Source organism: Ambystoma mexicanum, chromosome 12, assembly GCF_040938575.1.
Source record: "Ambystoma mexicanum isolate Mex_15411 chromosome 12, UKY_AmexF1_1, whole genome shotgun sequence".
NCBI lineage: Eukaryota > Metazoa > Chordata > Amphibia > Caudata > Ambystomatidae > Ambystoma > Ambystoma mexicanum.
The window spans coordinates 1,219,625,723-1,219,646,377 of NC_090936.1; the positions used below are offsets into that span (position 1 = coordinate 1,219,625,723).

The following is a 20,655-nucleotide window of genomic DNA, read 5'->3' on the forward strand; positions in this document are numbered from 1 at the left end:
TGTCAATCACATAGCAGGGTGGCTGTCCTCCAAGGACAGCCCGCCAGCCAATCACCTTTGGGTGCATTCATGTGATCAAGGAGACTAAGCACAGGGAGTTTCGGGAACCTTCCTTGCTTCCTGCCATACACGCTGGAGCCAGAGGCGGGCTTCAGCAGTGAACCCCGACAAAGACAAAATGAACAAAGGGACCAAACCTGGTTTGGCGTGCAGAGTAAATCCCAAGAAGGCCCTTTCCAATAAGAAAGACCGAAGCCATTTTGACAAAATGGGCACCCATGGGTGCTATACTGCAGCTGCGAACGCAGCCCGTGGTTAAAACGCACAATGGTGGGGAAAAGTAAACCACTGCCAGCAGCCATTAATTGTAGAAAGGGTAACATAAAAATGCTACATGAGAAACTAGACAAAAGGGATACTAAGTAAACCCATCCAGCACCCTATTGTAAGATAGTGTGTGCTGGGTCTAGAATGTTACAACATGTAAGTAAAGTCAATTTCAGTTCACTGCTCTTGGAAACAGTAGTTTCACCAAGAGAAAGTATTTACACTTTTGGGAAATCTGAAAGACTTCCCTGTGCCACTGCACTGAAGGTGCTGTGTGATACAATGAAAAAAGATTATGCCTATGGAGTTTGTCAGACTCCAAATCCAAAAGAAACACTGAGTTCAAATAAATTAAAACACATGAGAGAATGGGAAAAAGGTCTCGCTCTCTCCAGGATAAAAATTAAAAGTCCTAAAGTCCAGCAAAAGTGCTGGGGGTCTCGAAGGTAGAAGGGAATTAGCACATTTCTGAGAATTCTCCCTAACAACCTCAATTTACCTGCATTGGCCTTACAGCTTGTGCTTTCTAAAGGTGACTCCCCTTGAGTTGCTGTGATTTCTCTTTTGAACACAGACTAAGAACATGTTTCTGAGAAGAAGAGCATCAGAACTTTGACCATTGACTTTGGCTGTCCTGGCTCCCTAACGGCCTCCTTCTGAAGCTATTGGCTTTGGCAGTGCTTGTTCTCTTACAGGTTTTAAATGTTGAACACTTTAATGTTGGGATAATCGACTGCCTACATCCCTTTTGGAGAATATAACTGTTATAACTTATCAGTTTGTTCCGATCTAAACCTAACCTTTCATTCCTGAAAAACTCTATATTGTAAAGGTGATACTATATTAATGCTACACTGACCTCAAATGACGTCACCTTTGAGTGCTGGAACATGTGTAACAAATGAATATATTACTCACCTGCTATTGCTCACGTTTTGAATTGAATCCTAACTTGGCATTAATGTTACAGCTAATTACTGCTTTTTAAAGAATGCTTTAAATATCTTTGTGTATAAATAAATAATTTATTATAACTTTAAGTGTGTAAGTGTTTAATTGGATACTTGCATTTACTAGTTTCATTGCACAGCTCAACAGCTCGCATTACCCCTCTTAAAATAAGCCTGGCTGCTCAGTCACGCTACCAACTTGTGTAGTGCAGGCCTATATTAAAAGGTGTGTCTAATACCAAGGAGATAAGTCTTGTGTAGTCCCAAATCAGTTGGACTGCACTCATTCTTACCCAACAGTCCACCCCCATGAACTAGATCCAAAAGCGAAGCTGTGTCCTGGCCACCTGGATAACAGATCCCTGGGGACGAGTGGGTGAGACACCTTCTGGTTTCTCACACTCCTCTTCCCTGTGCCTCGTGTTTTCCCGATGCATTCTTCTTTACACGTCCAACTCTTGGTGTGCACACGCCTGTTGGCTGGCTTCCCTAAACCAGTTCTCTTCTTGGATAAAGGTAGAGTTTTCTTACAAACAAATCTGGTGAAAGCCTCCTCATGACGTGGGCCCGCTTGAGCACATCTCAAGCTTATCACGCCAACTACATCTTGTACCATGCATCGTGGGGTCTAGGTATTGCTATCTCCATAAAATCCTCGCTTGAAGCAGAGCCTAACATTGCTGAAACTCTCACGTTTACGGATATCTAATCGCATTTGAGCCTGCATCCCCACTACCACAATATTACCACCCCCTCACATCCCACGTGAATTTACCCTTTACTGAATGTTTTTCTCGGTTGACTAATTGACCTTTTTTTATTCCCCACCGTCCCAAACCTTCTTCCTTACTAACGCATAATAAGGTCTGATGATATCCTGTTGGAGACACAATATGCCACCTTTTGAGACAGTTCGCCACCCTAAGATCACTACGGTGGTGATGGGTGTGCAGTATAAAAGGTGGATAACATAATGCAGCCTCAAATTGATAGGTAAATAAGAGCCACTTGCCACTGCTCCTATTCTTCTGGTCTACAACTTTTAGTGTGCAGTTGTTGGCCTAAATGTAATGTTGCAGGGAGAAATGTGCCATTTCTTGCAGTGTTAATATATGGCAATTAACTGGTCAGATTCGATGGAATTACATTAGTGTTGGATCGGAATTTGGGAATGTACATTAGCGTCTCATGCTGTATAAAACATTCTAGTGAATATTGCTCTTTATATAGTTGCCATAAGAACACATGTAAACAGGTATTCCGTCCTAAGTAAGTGGGGCGATGGAGAATGGTGCAGGGGGAGTCAGAGCGACTTCTCCTGCCTCACTTATGTTATTCCATTTTGAAATCTACATGACGTGGTAAAATGGGACTGTTTTGAGCAATGATGAGAGGAGGCAGCTGAATTGGTAGCTTAGGTAGCTAGTGTCTGGCTTCCTCTCTGACCATAAGTAGGATGTGTGGGGAAAAAAAGATGGAAAGTATATTTACTTTGTTAGCTCAATACTGGGTTTCCCTAAAACACTGGTCTGCAACCTGCAGCTCTCCAGATGCTTTTGACTAAGGTTCTCATGATCTCTGACAAGGGTTGTTGGAAGTTGTAGTCCAAAACACTGAGCGCCAAAGGTTTCAGAAACCTGCACTGTAAATTTGCTGTTAGTGTAAACAATTTTTTATGTTCTAAACCAAATTCAATTTCTTTTCATGGTATTTTGTTTTGAAGAATTCTGTATGGACGGATGAGAAGTAAAACCGGCAGTAAAACTCAGGGCAAGTCTTCTGCGGGCACCCGTATGTCCATCGTTCTGAGATTCCTGGCCGGATCTTTACCTGAAGAGATCCGAATGTTCCTGGATCTGCTGTATGAACCTGTGCGACATTACAGTGTTGGTAAGCAGCTTTAGTTTTGATGCAGTCGTGATTTCAGTGTGCTATGCTTACAGTGTGTACGGTATTTAGTTCTTGGATCTGCTGTATGAACCTGTGCGACATTACAGTGTTGGTAAGCAGCTTTGGTTTTGATGCAGTCCTTATTTCAGTGTGCTATGCGTAGTGTGTACAGTATTTCGTTTCTAGTATGTTTTTAGACAGAATTCCTATTATTAGGTTCCCTCAAATTCTTGCTCTATCTCTTAATTTATTTCGATTACTGCTTTATTTTTAGTGGCCAGATGGACTTTTGCTGAAGTCCTCCTGCCATTGCAACCCTGCTTTGCCTTATGTAAGGTATTTACAATGGATTGCATTCTCCCACAGATTCCTCATCTTGAGCTTCACTGAATTTTGTTTTGACTGAGTGCGTAGTGCTGCTCCATGTTGTATATGTCTGCACCATTCCTCGATTGCACTTGATGTCATATAAAAGGATGCACTACGCCCGTTATGTTATATACATTTATAATGCGCCCGATCCCCCAGGCACCAGCACGCAGAACCTCTGTTCCTTTTTTCCTCGTGCTTGTACACGGGCTGCAGCAGTCACTGGCGCTGAGTGGAGCGCCTGCAACCCTCTAGCAGGGTTTTATAATGGTCAACCGGCGCTCTGCTGGTGCTGGAGGTGACAGATTTATTATTCATTAAAGACTAAACAGACCCTGGTGTGCCGACGCACAATGGCCTCTTACTCTAGCTTTTTCCCACGCCGGGGATCCGGTTTTCTTTTTCTCTAATTTGAGCTGCGCCAGGGTTCCTTTCTTTATTCCCGCGACAGGGGGTTGCATATGTTTTACTCCCAAGTTTTATGGCATCTGTCTTTGACTTTTGCATTACACAGCACTCTCTGGGCAGTGTTGCTGGAAGCACCGTGGCTTCCATTTTTATTTTCTGTTATAGGGGGATATTTTTATCCCTGTACCTTTTCTATTGTGAGATCAGCACACCCCACCTTATGTGGAGTGCTGAGTATCCCCTTTCTCACTGCTCCTATAACTTTTTTGTTACAGTGACAAGCTAATATGAATGGCTGGTGGCAGTGGTGTTCTACCCTACCTACTTTTGTGAATCTTTTACTCCCAGGCTTTACTTACAACTGTGGTAGGGCATTGAAGGCCAAAACCGGTGACAGTGTTCTTTTCTCACCAATTCAAGATAGCGTGTCCTTTTTTGGTCCTTCTGCCGTGCAGGGTGGAGTAGGTCCTGGTTCACTTTTGTCTTCAGCGGATCCCTTTGTGAAGCCTGCCAAGGCTCCAGTGTGTCTGTGAGGGCAGGAAATAGGGGAGGACTCTGAAACTCTGCTGTTCTTCGTCTTCTGCTGTCCCTGCTTGGAACCATTTCCAATTGGCAAGCAGGTTGGCTGTTCTGAAAGGGCAGCCACCACCCAGAGTTTGAATGGTTTATTGGTGCAGATTGGCTGGTTCCTGCATAAAAGTCGTAGCTGCTGAGGCTGAAGACAAGCTGACCCCTGGAACTGAAGAAACGAGGAAGAAGAGATGCCTGCAGCCACTTCCGGACTTCAGGCGATGCCTTCTGTGTAACTGCTGCAGTGCGGCCCCTTATTCCAAGCGTCCAGAGAACTCGAAGAGGATGACTCTCAGACTGGTGGGACCAATCAGACTTGAGACGACCTGCATTTCGAACCATACCACGACGAGCTGTGACCTTCCCGCACTGCAACACGCCAATAACTTGAGACCTGTGGGCCATCTGGACTGCATCGTCTTCCGAAGATCGAATACTCCTGAAGCTTTAGCGGACTCTTACAGACCCCCAGAGGCAGGATTCCACTCCTTCCTGCACCACTGTGCTGCACTGAGAAAGCAGGACAAATCGACCGGGCAGTAACTGCTCTTTGATGGTGCTTTGGAAATGGAGACAAAATCTCAGAACCCTTTGCTGAGAGCCTCTTCACTCGACTAATGCCACGAGATCCATTCCAGTGTCCCTTTGTTCGACTGCCTGACCTGGAATCTGGTGACCGAGTCTGCTGCTGCATCATGGAGACGTTGTGCTGCATCCTCTTCACTGCATCCTCTTCTTCACTTCTGTGAGACTCTTGGTAGATCTTACTGTAAGGGAGGCATGGTATCACAAGTATGACACTGACACAAAAGGTACAATTTGTAAAAACTTTATTGAAGTTTTCAATAGGGTTGGAGAAACCTTAGCTAGGATGGGAGTAGTCTCGACCATCAAATAATAAATAAAACAGTCCTAGTTGAATCCGTCAAATACGAATGGCCTATAGTCACAAAAAAACGAATGCCTGCCCTATACCTTGTACACAAAGTGTGTAAAGGAGAATATGTATGTAAAAGGTGGTCAGGGTTCAAATATAAAGAATAAATGGGGCCGAGTCAGTTCCCCTGCCCACGTTGGACAGCACGGAGAAAGGCGGTCACTGTAGGCAAGATGACGCACTCTGGCTCAGATTCTCAACACAAAGGTAGTTCAAGACGTGGACCAAGGCCCACCTGGCCTTCCACGTTAAATGCTCATTTTCCAACTTCCAAAACACAGTTCAGCAAAGAGTTCACTCCGGCCCCCCTCTGTCGGGATCAGACCTCTTGAAGGAAAAGTTCACAACATTTGCAGGTGGTCCCTTCCCCTAACTTATTACACTTCCGGTCTCCCTCAGTCGGTCTCAGATCTTTTCCTGATGTTGAAGGCTTTCGAATGTGCGTGGCTTTCTCTACAGACCTCCGCCGGAACACTTCGACTTTCCAACTTTTAACTCACACTTTTGTGTTATTTACCCCAGTGCTTCCTGGTCTTTGTAGTTAAGATTTATCATTATTGTGCTTCATCCCCTGTCCTAGTGAAACCCCCAGATGAATGGAGCCTTTTTTCCACTCATTAACTCTCTTTTGGAACTCTATTCTTTGTAAATCTACCTGTACTATGGAGTCTGGCTGCTCCATAGCTCTTAAAGGCAACTGTGGTTTACTACTGCAGCACACAGCTCCTTATGGGCAGTGTTGCTGGGGACACTTAGGGTCCTCCTTTAAGATAATTTTCCTATATCCTTAAGTAAAGTACAGGATAAAGAGATAATTAGTATGTCTCCCAAAACTGTATAGTCAGAGAGATTGGCACACGCCACCTTCAGTGGAGTGACAAAAGGATACTTGGAGACTTTGTAGACACATAGACAATCACCTAGTTATGGCTGGTGGCAGTGGATATGTTCTACCAACTATTGTGTATTTTATATACCGCAGGCTATGTGCATGGCCTCGGTAGTGCACAATAGGGGCATCCAAGTACAGACTTGGGGCCTCCCTTCTTTTTTCACCATTACCAGCATGGTGGTTCTTTGTTAGCCCTTCTACCGTTCTGGGAGAGGGAGGTGTGTGTTTTGTCTTTGACGGGAAGCAGTAGGTATCCCTGCCTAGGCTCCATGCGAGTCCTCCACCCCCCTGTCCTTTGTCTGCCAGAGTGCCTGAATAGGACCAGCTCCCATAGGGTGTCTGGCTGTCCCGATTGGACAGCCAAACGCCCCTTTCTGTAAGATGCTGATAGCGATTGAAGAGGAGTGTGTGTTCGAACTGTAAAAAACATGAGGCTTCTGGAGTGTAAAACAAGTTGACCACTGGAAAAAGAGGTAACCGAAGAAGATGACGACCAGAGATTCCTGCAGACCCTTTGCAAGACTGTGAAGCAACCACTTCTGTCCTGACCCCGTTTTCCTTGCGACAGAGGAGCTCTGAAGAGGGTGACTCCTACCCATTGGCTGGTGAGAACAACCAGTCCCAAGGCAAACTTTGAAACAAGCCATTTCCTGAGGTACTAGGAGCTTCCAGAGCTGCGAAACCCCAATACCAGGCGACCTGCTGCCCATTTCGAGTGAATCATCGTGGAAAGGCTGAATCCGTCCAAATCTGTGCTGAGCCCATAAGGACACTCCAGAGATCCAAGCCAACTCTCCCAGAACCCCTCACCAGAGCTTGGGACTGCAGGAAGCAAAGAAGATTGACCGTACGATCCGTGTCCTTTGTTGGTGCTGCTGAAAAGGCGCCAAAACCGCAGCGTGAACCAAGAAGTTACTGAAAGTCGTGCTACAGGTCCTCCCTCGAGACTACAGCTGAAAGACACCGTTTATTGTCCTTCCTTTCGTCACCATACCATCCGTAGGTCGGCTCCAGAGCTGCCACATCGCGGAGAAGCCAACACAAACATTTTCTTCAAACTAAAGGTACTGAGGGGGAAAAGGTATTGCTTAACTGATTCCAAGAAGTCACTCCAGAGCGTTGGAGTGCATGTAGAGGTGTCCAGGGCAACCCCCTCTTACTTCTGACCGAAGCTGCTGCTTGTGTCCCCTTTTCAAGTCCGTTATGTCTCCTTTGTTAGGTGCTAACTTGCTGCTTCAATGACTTTAGGCAGTAGAAGAAAGCCGCAGGAACTCTTCATTATTCGTTCTCTGTTTGCCAAGATTTCAAGCCCTCTCCGAACTGCCTTTACCTCAGGTTGCGTTTTGGGACTTTAAAGACTTGACAGGCAAAGAAACTGTCTCTAGAACTTTGAACGAAGCTCATTCTACACTAACTGTTTTCCTCCCTTTAAGTGACTTTACTATATGTGTTTGAAGAGTAAATGTATTACTGTGTAAACAGTTGAAAACTGCATGAGTGCGCAGTAACTGATAATACGATAACCTTGTCTTTTCCCTTTCTAACGTTGCTACAAATGTCAACTCAAGCAAACACAAAAGTGAAAGTGCCCTTTGAAGTGTATTATCAAGGATTCCTAAGTGTTCTAACGTAAACTTCTGAAATATTTAAAGTGATTCTGGTGTAAATATAATAAATATATATCTTTTATATAACTATATGTGTAAGTGCTTATTTGCTGTGCATGTGTAACTAAGATTCAGAGTACTTGCCTACAGCTCACATCTTCCTCTTGAGATAAGCCTGACTGCTCTGCCACACTACCCAGGTCCTGAGCTAGTGCAGACCGATGCTAAGAGTTGGGGATCTACAAACCACTGGGATAGTTTACTAATGTCTTATTACCAGTAGGTCTTTAGGAAAACTCCCCTAACAGCTTCCTCACCGACTTAGTCCCGAGAGACGCTGAACGGAAGAGCATGAGCCGTGAGAGGCACAGAATCTGCAAGGCGGAGGCAGCGAGAAGGAACGGAACGCCGAAGAACTGCTTAATCTCCGTGGGAAAGCCTATGCACGCCATCAAGAGCCGGTGAGTCCACCCAAGGGAAGCTGGGAGACGGGGGTGTATTGCAAGCCTCCAAAAGCAAATAACATTGAATGGAGTTAAGAAGACAGTTTTTCTGAAGCCCAAGGGCTTAGTAAAACCATACAACTGAGACAGTACAAAACCCCACTTAGTATAAGAATGTACCACCTGCGTATATGGTAGCGTAGACAGAGCAGCCAGACTTATCTTAGGGGGGGGGCTTTAGGAAGGTACAAAGAACTTGTAGAATAGCAAGGGTTCAACAGAAACACAACCGTAAGTATTATAAAAAATAAAGGTTTATTATAAATACAATTAGGCTAAGTTAAGTCTTGGAGTAAGTACTTTGGCATAGTCATAAACATATTATAAAACACAGCACAATGCTTGAAGGTACACAGAACAAAGCATAGACCCTGTTCAGAAAACAAACAGTATTTCTAGGGACGTCAGACCTTATCAAACACATTTAGTGTAGGACACACCTATTCATGAGGAGTTAAACCACAAGTTACTTTAAGATTACTTTACAGTAAGTCAAGGGTAGTCGAACATGTCAGTCATGCAGTGACACTCTGTTAAGGAATCAGTTTGTAAACCAACCTGCAAGTTTACTTTTCTGAATAGTGGAACACTCACTCAAGGACCAGTAGAAACCTATAACTATTATTCAGGATAACACTCAGTTATGCTAGTTGAGTAAGACCTTTTGGTGTAATATATAATTTCAGTTGCTTTGCAGCTCAGTGGAATACAGACTTAGGTAAGCAAGAACTCTTTACATTAATTTAGGATTTCACCAGGTAGACAAAGTTCAGCGATACCTACGGAACACCTTTTAAGAATGGCACACAGTTATCCTAGGCAGGTAAAAAGTAAGGATGGAAAATACTGTTTCAGATCAGTGGAACACAGACTAAGGTAAGTAATAACTCTTTAACTTATTTTAGGATGACACACAGGTAAGTAAAACCTGAGGTAGACGTATTCTAGACAGGCTAACAGCAAGTCAGAGGAAGCAAGACCCAATTGGGGCACACATACATTTATATCTTAACAGGAACAGAAAAGTGAAGCCAACAGCATTTCTTTTTGGGAAGAGGATCAACAAATTCGCAGGTGAGTAAAATAACCTTACATACAAGTTTCAGAATGGCAAAACACATTCAAGGTAAGTGAGAACTGTTGTAACTGTACACTTTGAGTTCCCATCAGACGAGAGGACCGCTGTGTCTCTGTAGTTTAGGGATCCATTTCTCTAATGAGAAATAGCTGCGTCATTGCGAACAGGCTAGTTCCCATCAGACAAGGATTTTGGAAGGGATTTTGCAACAGGGATCGATGGAGAAGGCTCGAGGCAAGAGTTTCTTTGCGGCTGGATGCAGCTTTGTGGTTTTGGCTACCTTTTCTGGAGCGAGAATATTGCCAGTTGGATTCTCGTAGCTAATCTGCTCCAGCATTCTAGTGAGGAGACTTTAAGGATTCAATGTGTGTTTCTGGAGGTCCAGCAAGATGCCACCAAGTTTTCAGCTCGATTCGGAAGACGTACCAGGGTATTGGAGTCCGGTTCGTCGTCTTCGTAGTCCCTAGGACGCTTGTAAGGGAGGGTAACGGCAGGTTCTGGCTATACAGCAGGCTCTCTGGTCGCTGGGAATCGTCTTAGCCAAGTTTTCATCATCTTCGGATTCAGCTCCAGTGGTTGACTACCTCTTCAGCTTCCTGGATCGGACATTCATGCAAGAACCCATCCAATCAAACAGATTTGCAACATAAAAATCACAAAAAGGACGTTCCTGCCCTGGAGGGCAGGGGAAGATCCAAGGAAGGACAAGAAATGCAAAAATGCCCAAAAAAGGAGACAGGGGGCCATTTTGGTAAAATGAGCACCCACGGATGCCTTTACCGGGTCTGTGGAAACAGCCCACGGTAAAGGTACACCCAATTTGAAAAAAGGTTCACTGTCACCAGCCATGAAAGATAACTTTGACCCTGTAACAAAAATGTTACAATTAGAATGTGAAAGGGGATGCATTGTATCTCCACAGCACTCCATATACGGTGGGGTGTGCTGGTCTCGCCTAAATACAGTTTAGAGAGGAACAAATATCCTTTCTATCCTTGGGAACTGTAGTTCTCACAAGGTTAGCAAGAGAAAATTAAAAGGAGAGCCCAAAGGGCAACCCAGCAACAATAGGCCGTATATGCCAAAAAGTTATCAGAGGATCAAATTAAAAGGACTCTATGGAGAGTCTTAAAGTGACACCCATGAAAAGAGTAAAAGGATCTGTGAGTTTGGAAAAAGGTTCCCACTCACTGAGGTATAGGGAAAAAATAATATACCAGTCCAGAAAAAAGTTCTGGGGGTCTCACAGGTGAGGGAGATTTAGCACTAAAGTAAAAATCTTACCTAACAGTAATTTATGAGAAAGCATGAGCAACTGAAGATTCCTTAAAAAGAGAGAACAGAATTAGACATAAGAGACTATTAAGTCTGTGCGTCTGTGCAGTGCACATATGAGGAAAGCCCTGGCAGGAGACTATAACAGGCAGATTCAAGCTGCAAAAGTATTCATATAAGAAAGTAAGTCCTGGTAAGCAAGCACACCAGGCAAGGTCAAATCTAAGTCCAGTTAAAGATACAGCAGGAATGGCAAGAGCAGTGAAAACCTGTCCGAGTACAGCAGGTATCCTACAAATATAGTGTCTAACAACCAAGTTCTTTTGTATACCAATTCTGTTGTTGGTCAAGCAAAACCTAAGGAACTGATATTGTTGAAAGTATAAAATGGAATGAAGAGAAACCAGGGAAGGGAACCACCCTCTGGAACCTTTTGTGTTGGAGTTAGGCATTCCCTTTTTGAACATGTATATACCACTCAAGGCCAAAGAAATTACCCTTTTACCCTTAGAGTTAATTTGGTTAGAATGCGAAGGCCAGAATAGTACTTTGTCCACAGGACGGATTTCTTTTGGACCTCTTGAGCTCAGTCAGGCAGACCCTTAGTTTTATGTTAGGTGGGGAAATAACTCTGAGAGTAGGGAAAGAGGCATTTTCCAAACCCTTTTTGTGATGCAATAAAGGTTTGTGGCCACAATCAATGAACCCCCCTGTGGCAGTCTCTCATTCCTGGCTCCTCGCAGTTGTCTTTAGGGAATTGTACATGCTTTGCTTGTTTGTGTGCTTGTTGGGGGGCCTATCTGAGATAGTGGGCCTACATACAGACAGTAGGGTGGGGTCTGCATACATGCAGTGTGGTGGGCGAGTCCTTTTAGACGGTGACTATTTTTTTTATTTGATCCTGTATTATTCAGGACTGTGTAATATGTGCTAAGTACTTATTGGACCTGATAGATTTCTGTGTGACTTAAATTTCGGTGTGACTTAACAAGTGTATAGATTTCTCAGTTTATTAGTGTGGCTTATTTTCTAGTGATAAGTGAGTGGACTAATGGTACCTTTTGTGTTAGCCTGCTACCCATTACCCCTACCTTAGAGGTAAGCCTTGGTGCTCTGTCACATTACTTAACTTCAAGAGGAGTTAGGCTTACCTTGCGTACCAGTTGTATTAGTCCCCCATTAAGGTCAGTAGTTGTAGATCCCTCGACAGAGGGTTGTAAAAAACGTTGTTCAGTGTGCAAATCCTACATTCCTGGTAAAGTTCACAAGTGCATCAGCTCCTCTCATCATGACCGCCCCTTCTTTGCTTTTTCCAATGACGAAAAAGTGAGTAGTATTTTGGGTAATAGAAACACCTATTATTCAGAGTTCCACAATATGTCAAAAGTGGCGGTAGACTGCACTCTATAAACAATTATAATTTTCCATTCAAGCACTAATGTAAGTAAAGTGGTGGTAGCAATCAACCATATGTTGCGTACCTGCCAGGCAAGTAATTCAATAGGTTTAGATGCAGAACGTTCTTCATTGACTCGCGTACTGTATAATTCTTCCTGGCTAGGCGTGGCTGTCCAGCACAATGGAAAGAAAGTTTAGAGAATCAATCCATCTTCTGGTAGTATGCATCATGCTTCCTGTCGAGGGACGAGGAAATTGGTTCTGGCAGGGGAAGGTGGTCATATTACCAGATCTATTCAGAATATAATGACGCTAACTCAATCCGGGACGGCACCACCGTATAAGAGGAATCCCCCACTATCCAATCAGTCAAGTCCTTGCCTGTAGGTCCTGCTCCCCATCAGATGCTGACCGAGGTCACTTGTTGTCAGAGGTGACCTACTCCAGTCATTAGAGGTGCACCAGGTTGCTGCATTTCGTTAGCAATTAGAGCATTGTTGTGTTACTCAGGTGGATGTGCTCTCGATCGCCATGAAAAAATCAAATATTGCATCCCAATCAAATACCAATTCATAGACCATAGGTCGTGCCTTTTGAAATATGGCACAACCCTAAATGGTTGTAATAGGGGTGCTTGCGAAGTGACAACTTGGGAGGGGCTTGCCTTCCTAACTCGTTACGGACAGGGCTGACTGGAGTTGTATGAAGATGTTGACTCACTTTCTTGGGAATGTGATAGTTGTATCCATGGAGAAGGGATAGATGTAGCTGTGCCGCTCTCATTCCCTGCCTGCGATGGGGTGATCTGAAGTTTGTTTAAAGCAGGGTACAAAGTTTGCACTCGGTACTAGCCATTATGACTCTTGACAATTAAAAAAAAATGGGTTTGGTGTGTGTGTGTTTAGAATGAAGGTGACAAGTGACTCGTGGCTAGTAGCTTGCAACTTGAATATTTTCCCACTGTTTAAAGCCTCCAGATTGAGTCCTTGTTAGTTGAAAAGATCTGTCCCGTGGCTGGCGCTTGACTACCCTAATCTTGTTGTTGTCTTCCATTGGTTCACCATTGTCATCATCCAAGGACCACTGTTGGGGTTCTATATTTAGGGCCCACAACCCTACGTGGCTTGCAGGGGCTTACCTCTCAGTTCCTGACTCTCTGCCATGAGATGGAATTCCAGAGCAGTCAAGGCAACCCTCCAGAGCGGCTCGTTTAAAGGTCTAGTAATTACTGCACAACAGGGAGGTGTTCAAGAAATGTGGGAATACTTTGTGAAGCCCACGAAGGCTCCAGTTTGTCTGTGAGGACGGGAAGCAGGGGTGGAGTCTGAAACACAGCTCTTCTTTTTCTCCTGGGATGCCTGCCTAGAACCAGGTCCAACTGCGAGGCTGTCTGCCTTGAAAGGACTAACGCCCCCAAAGTTTTAATGTAGAATGAGTGTTGATTGGCTATGTTCCTGGATAAACAGCGAGGATCCGAAGACGACGATGACCAGAGATGCCTGCAGCACCTTCCAGCAACCGGAGAAGCCTGCTAAAGTACCACTGCTGTCCAGACCACGTTTTCAAATGGACAGGGAAGCACCGAAGATGACCACGTCCCCCTTTGGACTGGTGGGCATAATCAGTCCTAAAACGAGCTTCAATTCAAGCAATCCCACGACAAGCTGCAACCTTTCTGGGCTACAAAGCGCCAATACCCTGGGACCTAGAACCTAAGTGAAGTACATCGTCTTGCCGTGAACTAGCCCCCCCCTCCTCAAAGTCCTCAAAGCGAGGTGAATCTTTTGAATGAGAACCATTCTTCATTCGAGTCTGTGAAAAGTTGCCAAAACCACACAACTATATTGGAGCACGGAGATTCCTTTTCTGGGAGTCATTTCTCGCGACTGATGCCGCAACATCCTTTCCAGAGTCCCTCCTTTCAACACCACAACCAAGGAACAGGAAACTGGGTCCACCGCGGCTGCATCGTGAAGGCATTAGGCTGCATCTTCCTCACCACTCCTCAGGTACTGTAGGACTTGTGATACTTCCCTTGAGTAATTCTGTCGCTCCTTTGTTGCTGGAGTGCTGATTCCGGTGTTAGGGTGTTCGCCCAGGCCCACTGCTTGTGTGCATACAAGGAGCCTTTTCCAGGGTCCCTGAGCCCTTTTTGACCAACAAAAGCTTGATACTTATTTATACTTGAAGAATCCTCTGAAACTTTGTATTTTTTGCATCTGTGCCTTACCTGCTTTACCTCCAATCTGACTTTGAAGAACTCATACCTAGATAGGGATGGACTGCTAAAGCCGTTAGGTCTCTGAAAAGGAATATAAGTCTTAAAAAGTACTGACCTGCTATTGTTGGTGTTGTTTACCATTGTATTCCTACACCAGAACCTTTTCTGAGTTGCTATAACAGCGATTTTACTTACCTTTGAACTGTGCTCCTTAACTGTAGAAGTCTTATCCTATGGTTTACTTACTGGAAATATTGCATTGGTTTTCTATTTGAAATAGTACCTACTTACCTGAAGATTTAACTTAACCTTGTATATAAAATAAATAACTATATTGATAAAACTACAAGTGTGTAAGAGTTTCTTTGGGCCTATGTATATTCTAAGTTATTTGAATTTGCCTACAACTCACATCTCCATCCTAAGTTAAGCCTGGCTGCACTGCCATACTACCAATAACCTGAGTGGTACAGACTTATACTAGAAGTTGGGCCCTGCATACCAAAGGATAGTTTTATAAAGTCTCCCCACAGGTGGACTTTAGGAAACCTCCCTTAACAGGAGGGTCCACACAATGCTATATCTATAAAAATATATTCTATAGAATAAAATTATGAAAGGAAATGACAAAATAGTCCTGTATGTACAAAGAAATATACCTTTTCATAATGTTTAAAATATAGAAAGTGATCTCACAGCACCGTACAATATCCACGCACATCAAAGAAGACCATCTTGTGTTTTTTGTGGAACACAGGCCTCAAACACAATCGTCCCCAAGTCCCAATGAAGAGTGTACGGACCCATGGGAGTCTACAGGGCAGTGATTACCTGCTTAGATGCATAGTGGGTCTGCATATGAGGACTGCAATCAGTTTGAACCCATAGTAAACCTCCAGAAGGACAAGAGGACCCAACATAGGCAGTCCAGTTCAAAGGTTTCACTCACCACTTGCTGCAAAAGCGAAATTGCAGAGTAGTGACATTAGGCAGCATGCAAGGACACAGGTTCGTCTTTATGGTCTAGCTCAGCATGAGAGCCCTACAGCCACAGTAAAACCAAACACACACCCAACAGTCTAGGCCATGCATATGGAGCCATATGCTCTACCAGGGGCAACACATTGAAAGTGAGTTGCAGTTGTCGGGGAAACCTTTGTATGAGACTCTGCCGGCAAATTATAATTCAAATGGATTCTTTCCTGCCATGGATTCCTCTCCTACGATATCCCAATCCCAGCACAGCTGTTCTCCGGAAAGCTTTCTGCCACCAAGGGGCACAGCGTGGCTGCGCAGCTGTACTGTCTGGTACCTCTACGCACCTCGTGCCAGGTACTATGTCGGGGGCCAGCATGTATACCAGCGCAGAGCCACATTACCTCAGTTCCTTTTTTTCAAGCACTCTGTTCGCTAATCGGGAACATGCTCGACGAGCTTCTTATTTTTGAAAATGCCATGCTGACTGTCAAAGATCTCAGGTTTCAAGCCGGGTGTGCATTGCGGCTTGCAGATGTCGGTCTCCATTCTGCACCAGATATGCTTGTACTGCTTGGTTGAGGACCATGACACCAAGCATTTTGGGTTTGTTTCGTTCCATGCACCTGAAGACCCTATTGGAACGGGCGGCGAAGATCTCCATATTCATCCACAAGTCGAAAAGGTGAGGTTCTGTGGTTCGTATCGACGCTCCGAAGATTGGGGGCCTGCGCGTCGAGAAGAAGCATTGGAAGAGGACAAGTTTCCGAAGTGAGTCTTCTCATAGCCACTCTTATTCCTCCTCCAAGAAAAAGAGCCACTGCTCTAAGGGTTCCCCTGATCGCTGGCACAGGTGCCTTTTCCAACTCAGTCCTCCATGCTGGAGGAATGGGAGCCATTACGCCTGAAGATGCTTGACATCTTCACCAAGGCGCCAGCGGCACTGTCTGCTTTGGCTGCAGCACCCAAACGTCCCATCGTGTCTTTCGCGACCAGCAGGGTACCCTCAGAAGATCACTCCTGCATGCCTAAGGGCTCGTGCCTGGTTCAGGAGGAGAGCAAGTTCTCTCAGGACTACCAGGCCCCGCCCATGGGTGTCAGGTCAGGTTTATGTTGAAGATGTACATCATCTACGATTAGGAAGTCAACCAGATCCTTTTTGAGCTTCAACCTACGTGTACTAGGGAGATGAGACTCTTCCCAGATACATTTTACATGGGTTATGACGTTCTGAACCTGACAGAGGACCTGCAAGGGGCCAGCGATCTAGCCACTTCCCCTGATTTGGATATTTTACCAGCTCCCAGCACAGATAAACCTCAGGCCGCCTTCCAGATGGCTAATGTGGACGATATTCTGGGGCTCTCTGCTCCATCCAGGTCCAGAGTTATATAAAAGCTTTCTGACATTCTGGACGATGCCTCAAAGAATGAAACGCTCCTGCCTTTCAATGTGATGCTGGAGGCCCCAGTATTGGAAGTGTGGGGAAAAACCTGCATCTGTTTCGGTAGTGGACAGGGACCTGGTGAGGAGCACTGTTCTGCTTTGTCGGACCCAGCTTTTCTTTCCGCCCACGCTTCACCTGAAAGCCTGGTGTTACAGGCCGCAACAGCAAGTGTGAAGACTTCTACCTTTCCATTCCTTCTTTCGAATGCCTTCTGGTTCAGGCTGCGACAGTGAGCGTATAGACCTCTCCCTGTCTGTTGTAAGGGACGGAAAGGTAGAGTAAGAGGTCTGACGCATGAGGCAAGAAGGTGTTGCGTCAGGCAGTCTTGTACTGCAAGCCATGAACGCCTCTTGTGCAATAGCGAAATTCTCCTTCATCCTCTGGCCATCAGTAGCCAATGCGACGCAATACGTCCCAGAGGGAGGGATGGGTTTCTGTCCTTGGTCTTGAATGGCAAGGAGGCAGCACCTCGGATGCTGCAATCTGGACTAGACTTGGAAGACTTCATGGCAATGTCCATGGCCACTAGCACAGTGGTCGGGTGCCATTCTTGGCTGTGGATGTCAGGTTTTGCTGCCAGCGTTCAGACCAGGCTGTTGGACATGCCTATCGGAGAGAGAACCTTTTTGGAGCTAAGGCTGACAACGCCCTCCAGAAAATCCAACCGTGAAATGGCGACTGCTAAGACTTTAGGGCCTGCCGTCCAGCAGCCTTCCATGCAGTCCTCTTCTCGGTACAGGGGCTGTCTCCCTTTTCCCGCCTTTGCCCAGAGATGCCATGGACAACGTGCCAGGGCAGGCACTTGCTGAGAGGTAGATGAAGGGGTACCCAGTGGGGATGTGTTGCAGCAACCGCTGTCCCTTTTCTCCCCCGGGTGCCAAACCTCCGGGAAAGGCTTCATCACTCGTCACCAGTGGGTGGGAGACTTTCCTTGTTCTGCACGGAATGGTCAGAGACCACGTCTGATGCTTGGACCTTACAGGTCATCCATTAGGGCTATTGGCTCCTGTTTCTCTAGTACCCACCGGACCACGGTCCTCTGGCCACCCCACTGTCTCCGGATCCCATCCTCCTAGAGGAGGTTCTGCACTCAGAATGAGGAAGGTGCGCCACCTATTTTCTAGTGCCAAAGAAGAACATAGGCTTGCACCCCATTCTGGATCTGCATCTGCTGAACGTGTTCTTACGCAAGGACAACTTCAAGCTGGTCACTCTAGCCCCGTTCGTGCAAGCCATATGTCTGCAGGACTGGTTGGTTTCGCTGGATCTTTAGGACGCCTACTTCTATGTGCCGATTCATCTAAAGTTCGTAGTGGGCCAACAGCATTACCAGTTCAAGGTCCTTCCGTTTGATCTTTCTTCGGCATCCAGCGTTTTCACCAAACTGCTGGCATTGGTAGCTGCTCACCTCAGGAGGGAAGACATCCATTCCCTACCTGGATGACTAGCTCGTCCAAGTTTGCTCACTGGAGCTAGTGTCTGGGCATCTGCTTTGTGCAGTTTGGGCTTTTCCCTGAACTTCAAGAAGTCTCAGGTTCTGCCGTCTCAGTCTCTCTGATTTATCGGGGCAGTCTTGGATTCTCACCTGGGCGGGGTGTGGTAGGTTAGAAGGAGGCGGACAAAGTGGTGGCATTCGTACCAATGAATTTATTGAAATAATAAATAAAAGGGCTGTCTATCTCTAACAAGAGTGTTTGCCCTACCCAATATAAATCTTACTATGGTTCTCACCGTCAGTGATGTAGTCAAAATCAAATAGTCCATCCTCTGTCCAAAAACTACCCTACATTGACCCTACCACTAATCACAAAAGGGGTTGCATTAACAAACCAAAACATGTTCCAGGAGAAGGACTCCCTTCTCCTGGACAGTCTACCTCAGCCTTAATAGTCTATTTTGAGATTCTTGTGACATGATTAATCAGTTCCTTTAATTCCTCAATGGGACCCTTCCACATGATCGTAGGTATACCCTGTCTTGATTTTATTTACTGTTTCTTGTTTCCCTAATTGAGGGTCTTTGTCACTTCTCCTCTGGGTTTCTTGTAGTGTCTTTTCCTCCCTTTCAAAAGCTGCTTTACCACAAGCCATTCCTTAGCATCAATATTTCTCTGTCTCTCATTCCACTGAGACCAGTATCCCGGGACTAACCTGAATATTCTTCTGCCCCTCTTTACTTGCTTTCTCGTATTCCCAACCACTGAGATGGGCACAACAATTATCTTGATATTATTCATTATCTTTGCAGTGAATATCATGAGTCCCCTGGTAGTGTTTATTTGCTTTACTGATTTCACAATTACTGGGACATGTGCGAGGAGTCCCATAGTATTCTTTATTTTCTTTACTGGCTTCACTACCAATGGAACAAATGTGAAGTGTCCCGTAGCGTTCTTGATTAATTGTACTATGTTCAAAATCACTGGGACGAGGATGATGAGTCCCGTTGTGTCCTTTAGTCACGTTACTGCTGAATGTCTGCCTGTTGCTCCTCCCGGGTCTCCCGCCGTTTCTGTTACCTCTACTTTGCCGGGGTCTGCGTCACTGGTTCTTCTTGTAGGGTCGGGATCACGCTGTGCTAGTAAAACTATTCCAGCATTTTCTCCTTTTCTCTGCGTTGTTTACGGACCGCACGGTCCACCTCCTCGAGGTCACGCTATCACCTTGGAATGTCTTGCACACACACACACACACGAGTCGGCTCCCTGCCGGCACTGGACTGCTTTTCTCTTTGGTTCACCACGTTCTCACGACCGAGGACCTCCCAGATTCTCCTGGCTTCTCTCTCCCAGGTTTGAACTTCCCGGGCTTCCACTGCTCGGTGACAACTCTCTATAATGCAAGTCCTTCTTTACTTTTTATGCGGTTGATCTGGGTCCTCCCCAGCGGAGAATCATTGTCCTTCATCACTTTCGATTAAGTATTTATTACTGTGTGTTCACACTCTTGACAGTTTGGTCTACTATCCATGGGGAGTGATCAGCATTACTCCTCCACTCTTCATAGTATAGCTGGGTTCCATCCTGTTGGCACTCTTCATGCTTTCTTCACTCTTCCTCTTCTCAGTGGATTGGAATTTTAAGTATTGAAATTGTGTTACAGTTGCAAACAGTGGTCTGCTCAGGTTGCGTTTTCTGAGGTACTGATGGTCTGAGAGGTTCATAGAAAAGTGGGTCGGGCAGTTCCTACATGGAACTGGGAGCCCTTGTCCCCAAGAGGGGCGATTCTCCCTGTGAGGTCCCGTTTTCCGCCACCCGTGGGGAGTATGTTGCGTAGCAGGCTCATCTCCCTAGCCTCACAGGGAAGATCTCCCCTCTGGGGAGAAGTGACGAGGTCCCCTGAATCCTGACATAGGCTTTCCACCCTGATGATCGAGTGGCAAACATGATTGAGTGGCAAACATCTTTCGGATGGTCAATGTCCTCCAATCACAGGAGCATGTCTGTGCCTCTGCTTTTCTGCACGTTCTGGGTCTCATGGCCTTCTGCCTCTTAGTGCTGCTGGTGACGAGGATTCACATTAGATCACTTCAGTGGCTTCTCCGCCGCCAATGGTCAGAGTATTAAGTCCACATGTCGGACCTTCTACCCGTCTTGAGCCAGGTGGACCACGATCTTGTGTGGTGGGGGGGGGCGTGCAGCACAACTCGCCGAGAGGTGCATTGTTTCATTACCCTTAGCCCCAGGTGATGGTTGTTACGGACGCATCTCTGACTGGCTGGGGCCCTCACCTATCAGAGCGGACTGTGAGTGGACTGTGGTCTCACGTGCAGTTTTGATAACCTATCACTGTGCTGGAGTTGAGAGCGA

The 20,655-nt window shown here is 45.7% G+C and overlaps 1 protein-coding gene across 1 annotated transcript in view; it reads left to right on the forward strand.

Moving 5' to 3' along the window:
• The window catches only part of UTP20 (UTP20 small subunit processome component), a 1,390,303-nt gene that overhangs the window by 568,777 nt on the left and 800,871 nt on the right, over positions 1 to 20,655 (forward strand). The window contains exon 26 of the mRNA XM_069629877.1: positions 3,001 to 3,167. Within this exon, the coding sequence (XP_069485978.1) occupies positions 3,001 to 3,167 (167 nt within the window). The remainder of the gene's footprint in view (positions 1 to 3,000; positions 3,168 to 20,655) is intronic.